Source organism: Podarcis gaigeae (genome assembly GCF_964106915.1).
Source record: "Podarcis gaigeae genome assembly, chromosome: 8".
NCBI classification, from domain to species: domain Eukaryota; kingdom Metazoa; phylum Chordata; class Lepidosauria; order Squamata; family Lacertidae; genus Podarcis; species Podarcis gaigeae.
The window spans coordinates 72,014,241-72,023,392 of NC_139684.1; the positions used below are offsets into that span (position 1 = coordinate 72,014,241).

General features: G+C 44.0%; 1 protein-coding gene across 1 annotated transcript in view; it reads right to left on the bottom strand.

Moving 5' to 3' along the window:
- LOC310850527 (IgGFc-binding protein-like) overlaps nt 1-5,525 on the bottom strand; it is a 62,443-nt gene extending 56,918 nt beyond the window's left edge. Inside the window, exons 1-2 of the mRNA XM_083752048.1 lie at nt 5,251-5,525; nt 3,130-3,183 (exon numbers count right to left, since the gene is read on the bottom strand). Of these exons, the coding sequence (XP_083608174.1) occupies nt 3,130-3,181 (52 nt within the window). The 5' untranslated portion in view covers nt 3,182-3,183; nt 5,251-5,525. The remainder of the gene's footprint in view (nt 1-3,129; nt 3,184-5,250) is intronic.
- Between the last annotated feature and the right edge of the window lie 3,627 nt (nt 5,526-9,152).

Below are 9,152 nucleotides of genomic sequence, written 5' to 3' on the forward strand. Positions count from 1 at the left end.
TCCTAGATCTGGAAGGGTTTGACAACGCTTTTGGGTGGCATGCATATTTGTGGTATGACAAGGTTAAAGTGCACAAACTGTTTAAAAACCACATTGTCAGGAGAGCAATTTTAATGGTCTGGACAAAATATAAAGACTTATTGGAGAGTAAGACTCCGAGGTGGCTCTCACCGGTGGAGGCCAAGGCACGTAAGAGACCTAATATGGAAGCCAATTGGCCTAAATATGAGGAAATTATTGAAAAGATTGGAGACAATTGGAGGTTGCAGAGCTTGGAAAAACTAAAAAACAAGGTGCGAGATTGGTTGCATTATGCACAAATTCAAGAGGTCTTTAAAGTAGATAAGAAGGTTGGATTCCAGGTGGAAAAATCGAAACTAGAGACAGAACTGTTAGAACCAAAAAGTAAACTACTTTCGAGAATGTATAACCTGCTGCTTAAATGGAATACTCAGGATGAGACAGTCAAATCCGCCATGATAAAGTGGGCGCAGGATTTGGGGCATAACATTATGTTTGAAGACTGGGAAAGGTTATGGAACACCGGAATGAAATTTACGGCATGTAGTGCCTTGAAGGAAAACATTATGAAAATGATATACCGGTGGTACATGACCCCAGTCAAGCTTGCTAAGATATATCACCTGTCTGATAATAAATGCTGGAAATGTAAAGAGGCGGAAGGGACATTCTTTCACCTCTGGTGGACCTGCCCGAAAGTGAAGGCCTTTTGGGAAATGATTCATAATGAACTAAAAAAGGTACTTAGATTTACCTTACCCAAGAAACCAGAGGCCTTCCTCCTGGGCATGGTGGACCAGAGAGTGCTTAAGAAGGACAGAACTTTTTTTATGTACGCTACTACAGCAGCAAGGATCCTGATTGCAAAACATTGGAAGACACAAGATTTACCCACACTGGAGGAATGGCACACGCAGTTGATGGACTACATGGAACTGGCCGAAATGACTGGCAGAATCCGAGACTTGGGAGAAGAAACAATTGAGGAGGACTGGAAAAAATTTAAAGACTATTTGGAAAAATATTATAAGTTGTATGAATGTTAAAAAACACACCTTTTAGGAAATTCTAGCTTCAGTAATGTTAAATTAAAGAAACGGAAATTAAGGTACAAGAAGTCAGAGATAGAATAATGAAACAACTTTATTGTGTTAAAATGAAAACGTACATGATTTGGGTCATAATATATTTGAAATTGGGTAACATGATAAAATGGAAGATACAATAAGTATTGAAACAAGTTAACAAATTGCAGATGTTATGTATCACAGAGAATGCAGGGTTGGGAGGACGCGGGGAAGTCCAGTAGATTTGGAAAAAAGAACAAGAAAACTTGTAACTTTCTTTCTCTACTTTTATAATATGCTCTTTATTCTTTTTTCTGTATTTCATAAAACTAATAAAAAATATTATAAAAAAAAGAAGCAGGAGCAATATGGGTGCTCTATGTGCAGTTTCCTAAGCTATAGAAAAGAGAGAGAGAGAGAGAGAGAAAACACCCAGCAGCTGAAGTGAGGAATGCATATACATCTTAATTGCTTTTGTACTAATGTCGGTCACCCCTTTTGCAAAAACAAGGGGGGGGGGGTGGCTGGGCATTGACTGACTAGATTCTGTCCTCGTGATTTCTTCCTCTAAAAAAGTGCATGATGTGGAATTGAAAGTCCGGCATGCTTCAGCTGCGCCTCAGCTCTGCTCCTGACGTATAGCAGAGTGTTGCGATCAGCGGTGTGTGTTTTGTGTGGAGGAATCTCAGGCCTGCAGAAAAACACTCCGTACACAGCTTCTTTCTAATCTAAGAAGCTTTATTTATAGCAGAGAAAATAAATCAGCAGTCCGGGTGAGCGAGCAGACATGCTGTCTCTCCCCTCATAGCAAAAACTAAAGTAATCTCAGCTCACATAACAAAGCGTCAAAACCCCATATGTGCGCACCCCCATGGACAGGACATCACTCCATGAGCTATTAACCCTGTGAGCTTTGGTTCTCCTCACACACGACTGTGCATGCACTGCTGCTGGGTACAATGGAAGGTTCTCCCTCTCCCCCCCCCTCCCAAACCTCACCTAAATTTGTTAGGGGCTCCCTGAACTCTCCTGAGCAGATTTGGGGAAGGCACAGGTTCAGAGCAAGGAGAGAGGGGGTGTTTCAATGCACAAGGGTAAACCTTGCACTAATGGAATGAGTGAATTGGATGCCATCCAGGGGATGTTAGTGGGCCAAACCAGTGTAGCCTTATGTATTGTCTCCCCCTCAGCCCATCATTGTGGTCTGCGAGAGGAAACCTCCTGCAGAGAAGATCTCACCAGAAGCTCTGCACCACGTAATATAGGAAGTGGGCATTTGCTGTGTTGGCACCAACCCCCTTGAACTCACTCCTGTTACCTATCAGAAAGACATCATCTCTATTATCAATTTGGGAAGAGCTTCTTGTTCCAGCACGTTTTTCCAGTGCAGTCTCTCCATCCACCCCATTGCAATCTGTCTCTGTACTGGACTTGAAATTGTTGCTGCTTATTATTGTTAAATCACCGTGGAGTGTTTATGGGAAGTGAAGTAAACAAAACAGGCCACTGCTGTATGTGCTTAAGTTGTGGCCAGATTCAGGTACATCCAGTGGCTGCAGCGGATTACTCAGTGCCGGGAAACTGTTCAAAGGTTTTCAGTGGAAGAATAGATTTCACAATATTTGCAGAAATCTGGTAGTGATTAAACAAATGCCTTCAGCAGAGATAAGGGTGATGTAGGGAGGGAGGCATCTTGATGAAACTGCTTCTTTCTACAAAATATTTTGATTCTCATTGTGGTGCATCTGTTTTTACTAATTGCAGTGGAGGCCATAGCTTGCTTTTTTCTGAGTTAATGTGTAATACTGTATTTAATGTGGGATGTAATTTAGCCATTAGGTCTAGGCAACCTGTGACCCCTCTAGACGTTACTGGACTCCTATTCCCATCAGCCTCAGCCAGCATGGCAAATGGTGAGAGATGATGGGAGTTGTATATGGAGGGTGATCAGGTTCCTCATTGCTGTGCTGCCTAACAATGCATACTGATAACTGCATGTGTAACCTGAAGAGGAAAAGGGATCTGATCCCAGGTTACTCACCGCTCAGGAGCATCAAACCAGCCAGAAGGGTGAGGAGCCTCAGCATCGCCATGGCTGCAAAACAAGGAATTTTGGAATAAATATTAAACATGATTTCAGGACCGGGGTTTTCTCGATTCAGAAAGCTATGGTAGCAATGATGGAGATTTTTGAAGAAACATAACCTTTGAGCTGAAGTAGGCACTACACCTATAACAAAAATCAACAGCAGCAGCTTTTCCCAGTATGGAGGTGCAGTGATGGAAAAGGACTTTGTTTCTTGCAAGAACTCCAAAGGCCCATAGAGCAGCAGTGGACCAAAAAAGGTAGATCTCTGCCAGATATGCAGTGGAGGAGCAAGGGGCTCCTCTCTTCTAATTGCTTAACTGCAATAACAAAATAATTTCCCACCCATCCCTAGATGGGCTGCTGAAATGAAGAAAGATAGCCAGGAGGGGACTTCCGCCAGAAAGGACTGTGAGCTCAGCTCAGTTCAGGTACTGAAAACAAATCCCTAGGTTCATAATGTGCTTATACAGTAAGCACCCTGTTCTTTTAATTCTGTCTGTATGTCTTTTGCAGCTGGCTGTGGTTGGTGTAGCTTGAGGTTCTATTAAAAACTGGGTGGTGGTCAGGCAAGGGTACTTAAGTCTAAGTGTAGGAGTGGCCAATTGTTGCTCCAACACCAGAGCATAAGCCCAGGGAGGTGTGACAGCTACTTAGGTACCAGAAGTGTTTGTGGTTCATTATGCATGCGTGTGTGTGTATGTGCGCTTAGTGCACCTCAGGAGCTACTGTAAGTTCGTGGTTAGTCGATAAAGAATTAAAGAATTAAACTACCAGCCATTTGTCCTCCTGGAGCTGGGTATGCTCAGGCCAGTTAAATACCTGAAAAGACTTTTAGGAAGGCAAATTGTTATCAGATGGAGACCTGAACTGGCCACTAGATTGGAAACTAGATTGGAGGGGGAAATTAAGGCGCTCCTCTGTATACAATCCAAGTAATTTAGAATGTCTTTTGAACCTTGCTAAATCCACTAGAGGATTCTTTTTCTTTCTTTTCAAACCGTAATAGCTCATATAATAGAACTGGTTATTTAATAATTTCATTGGATTTTATTGCAAATATTAAGCAGGTTTCAATGGGACCAATAGTAATCTCGGGTCCCAGTACCCTAGATGCTACCCTGCACTACCAACTAGAAACAAAACAGAGATCTACTTGGAGACTTAACCCACTCCTACTCCAAAAGAGAGAGATACTAGACAGAATCAAACTAAAAAATGGGGAATTCTATGTACATAATGACCCCTTACAACATGCAGAGGCTCTATTATGTTGACATACTAAAGGCAGATGCAAATTTATTAGTCAAAACAGCTAGTGCAGAATTCAGTGGCGAAGTTGCTCACTGGGGCAAGACTGCTCATTTTGACTGAACAGGCATGCACAGCCAAACTTCCTTCTTCCTGCCCAATGCCTTGACCCTTGACAGCCTCAAATCACTCTGGGAGGCTCAGCCAAGGGGGGCTGTTTGATGTGACCAAAGTACAGATCTCACCAAATTGGCCTGATTCAGTTCAAGCGTCAGACTTCAGACTTCTGCCAAATCCAGTGTACAGCCCTATTTTTGATGTGAACCTGCCTAATTTGCACTTCCCCTAAATAATCAAATCACAGCTCCCTGTTGAAATTTGTACCTCTGAATTTTGCATTGAAGTTCTCCAACCAAACAAAGTGTAATAAAAAAATGCATATGTTAGGAGAATTGCATATATTAGTGAAAATAACATGCAAAAATGTATTATATATGGGGAAACTGCATGCAAAACGGTGTATAAAAAATTGCACTGAAATGCTGCCGAATTTTCATGGGAACTTACAAAAAATAAACTAAAATTGCACACTGCTGCAGAAATGTGGAGAACAGAAGACCAGAAAACTAAGAGAAACCAGAATTGACAGATTCATCCACCCCTAGAAAGATGCACTCTGCCAAACCCACCTCACAGGATTGTAGTGAGGGTAAAATGGGACGGTGGAGAAGAATAAGGTACCTGAGCTCCTTAGATGAATAACAGGGGAGAAATGGAAGAAAATGATCACAATAAAAACACTCTGAATCGAAAGAAACCTCTTACCTTCCAATTTTCAGCAATTCTAACTTGGCTTGCTGTAGGAGAGAGGAAAACTCTTTCTCTGCTGCTGTTCCCCTTTATATAGAGAGAAGGGCTCAAAAAGTGAAATTCCACAGAACTGGTCTGAAAGCTCTGTCTGTGCCAGGAAGGCAGCTGCAGTTATTTTATCTGTTTTGTTTTGTTTGATTTTCTCCCCCACTCTCCCTCCCAAAGGAGCCAAGCGAGAGACGGTGAGCTACAACTATATAAATCTGTATTTCTGGCTCCTCTGATTGATTTATGCAACTCTCAAGAACAGCTTGAGAGTTTTGAAAGACTGAAGTCCTCCAGATTCCACCTGACTGTAAGTTCTTGAAGAACCGCCTCCCTGCTCCTCCATCCACCTCATCCGTCTGACCTAAACACATGCAGGCCCTGCGTGATTCCAGCTTCAAGAAGTCACTTCTTCTCCAGAAGAAGGGTGCCAGGAGCCAGCAGCCTGTCAAGAGATAAGCTGCTCAGTTTTAATTTAAACAGCCAACCTCTTGGAAAGCTTATCCCAATACAATATAGTGGTACCTCGACTTACATACGCTTCAGGTTACAGACACTGCTAACCCAGAAATAGTACCTCGGGTTAAGAACTTTACTTCAGGATGAGAACAGAAATCGCGCAGCGGCAACGCGGTGGCAGCAGGAGGCCCCATTAGCTAAAGTGGTATCTCAGGTTAAGAACAGTTTCAGGTTAAGAACGGACCTCCGGAACAAATTAAGTTCTTAACCAGAGGTACCACTGCATGTTGTTGTTGTTGTTTAGTCATTTAGTCGTGTCCGACTCTTCGTGACCCCATGGACCAGAGCACGCTAGGCACTTCTGTCTTCCACTGTCTCCCGCAGTTTGGTCAGACTCATGCTTGTAGCTTCGAGAACACTGTCCAACCATCTCGTCCTCTGTCGTCGCCTTCTCCTTGTGCCCTCTATCTTTCCCAACATCAGGGTCTTTTCCAGGGAGTCTTCTCTTCTCATGAGGTGGCCAAAGTATTGGAGCCTCAGCTTCATGATCTGTCCTTCCAGTGAGCACTCAGGGCTGACCACTGCATATCATAGTGTATATATTTGATGACAACAACAACAAGGTCTTCTGTGGTTGCAGATTCTAAACCATTCACCATGGCGGCCAACCTCTCACAAAACACATCTTCAGGGCCGAAAATGATCTTGTGTATGTTTAGTCCAAGGTAAATACCTGCAGATCACTATTCAGATGTTAGCAGAAGCATTCTGATTTGCAGGCTGTTATACATCTTAGAGATCTAATTTATGCATTTATAAAACAGTAACTCTCTTGTAAGGTTAAAAAAAAAAGAAAGATAAAAGACCCCTGGACAGTTAAGTCCAGTCAAAGGTGACTATGGTGTTGTGGCGCTCATCTCGCTTTCAGGTCAAGGGGGCCGGTGTTTGTCCACAGACAGCTTTCTGGGTTATGTAGCCAGCATGACTAAAACATTTCTGGTGCAACGGAACACTGTGATGGAAACCAGAGCACATGGAAACACTGTTTACCTTCCTGCACTGGCACCTATTTATCTACTTGCACTGGTGTGCTTTTGAACTCCTAGGTTGGCAGGAACTGGGACAGAGCAATGGGAGCTCACCCCGTCATGGGGATTCAAACCTCCGACCTTCTGATCAGCAAGCCCAAGAGCTCAGTGGTTTAGACCTCAGCATCACCTGCATCTCTCTCTTGTAAGGGCCAACCCTGTGTGTGTGTGTGTGTGTGTGTGTGTGTGTGTGTGTGTGGTCAACCTGCATACTTCCATCTGCAAAACAGGAAACTAAACAATGCCACCTGAAAGAAGAGAGATCATAGCAACACTGGTAGCAACACTCCAGGCTAGATCCACACTAAGTTCATTGAGCTTTGTTCCCGTTGCAACATATGGTGCTTTTGTCATGACTCACTTACCATATCAATTACAGTGGGAACTGAGTTCAACTTTTGGTGAACCAGGAAGCTGCCTTACACCAAGACAGGCCTACCTGAAGCTGCTGGAGTCTGAACCTGGGTCCTTTGTCATGGAAATCAGCTGCTCTACCTCTAAATGATTACCCTTCCTCTTAATCTGGATCCAACCCTCCTACAGCACCCATAGCAAGTCTGTCATAAGGCACTAGCCATTGTTTTGCACCCTCACACTATGCATGCATGGGAGTCACTGAAGCGCGCACTGGTAGCTAAACAATCCTGACGTCACCTTTCACTGGCTTTCCAGATGTTTGCAACTATAACTCACATAATCTCTGGCCATGGGCTGTGTCCTGTCCTATACAGTGGTACCTAGGGTTAAGAACTTAATTCGTTCTGGAGGTCCATTCTTAACCTGAAACTGTTCTTAACCTGAAGCACCACTTTAGCTAATGGGGCCTCCTGCTGCTGCTGCACCACCAGAGCACGATTTCTGTTCTCATCCTGAAGCAAAGTTCTTAACCCGAGGTACTATTTCTGGATTAGCAGAGTCTGTAACCTGAAACCTATGTAACCTGAAGCGTATGTAACCCGAGGTACCACTGTATTGTACACTTAACACGATTTCCTGGACGGCAAATGAGCAATAAGGCACCAGGTTAGAATTTCAAGTACCTGAATGCATGTCATATTGCCAATATAGGCAATAAAAGACATGTTGAGCATTCAGAAGCAACGCAAAGCTACAATATCAAGCACACTTGGCAAACTACAATTCCTAAGATTCTCTGGGGAAAATAAGTGCTTTAAAAGTGCACTGGGCATGCTTTAAATGGATCATGCAGATGGTGTAAAAAAAACCAAAAAACAGTGGGGAAATAATAAAGACAGAAGAGGGAGAGGGAGAGGAGCTTAATGGAAACCAAGAAAAAACATTTTTTTTTACCAGCCTCCTTCAGGTTTGATCCAGAGTCAGTAGAAAGGAGCTATTGCTCAAGAGGTGCGAAGTGGACCTCAACCGAGATCTCTCGAACATAAGAATGTGGGGATTTGACTGGGAGGGTGGGAAATGGAAGAGGGGCTCTTATGAAGGGCAAGCAGGAACTTTGGAGGTGAAAAATAACAAAGGGGAATTCTTGTGCAACAAAGCAGTTGTTGAGATTAGAGTACAAATCTTTAAGTGGTCCTTGGTGGGGGATTTCCCAGCTGCTTAATAGGAAAGCTTTTGTTTTTCCCCTTGGCAAATAGCAGGAGTTTCTCAGGAATTGTAGTGTTTCCCTTTCCCCACCATGGGTGTTGAGTACAAATGTATGTGGGGTCAGGCACGGAAAAGAGGGGTTATGGTGTATCCTTTTTCGGGGGGCATGACCTTAATATAGGGGTACAGAACTCTTTTTCATCCTGAGTGCCACATTCCATCACAGGCAGATGGGAATGCACTGGCAAAGCAGCACTCAGCAGGACTGAACCTCCTGCTCTCCACAGTACATTTGATGGGCTGGGGGACCATACATCTGACAAACCGTTAGAGCTGTGTGCCGGAATTGCCCGAGGCCCAAACCAAATCAGGCAGGTTTGGGGTGATCTGGGTGTTGGCCAACTCAGACTGAGACAGCCCTGGAGCACTGTAGGTCAGGCTGGGTACCCAGAGTGATCTGGGACTCTCATAAGGCAGGAAGGAGAAGTTAGGAAGAAAGGAGAAACCACAAGAGGTCAGCTGTGTCTTCTCTGGAGGTGGGTTGAGACGGGTGGCGGTGGATGCTTTAGATATGGGAGGCAGGGTGCTCTCTTCCGCCTGACCTCTCCTTTTTCCTGCCTGATGCCACTAGAAACTCCTTCCTCCGCAATGCCCCACCCCTGAAGCAGCACCTATTGGCCTTGATGCCTCTGCACAACAGCTGCTGGACAGGGTAGAAGAAAAAGAAGAAGAAGAAGAGTTTGGACTTGATGTCCCGCTTTA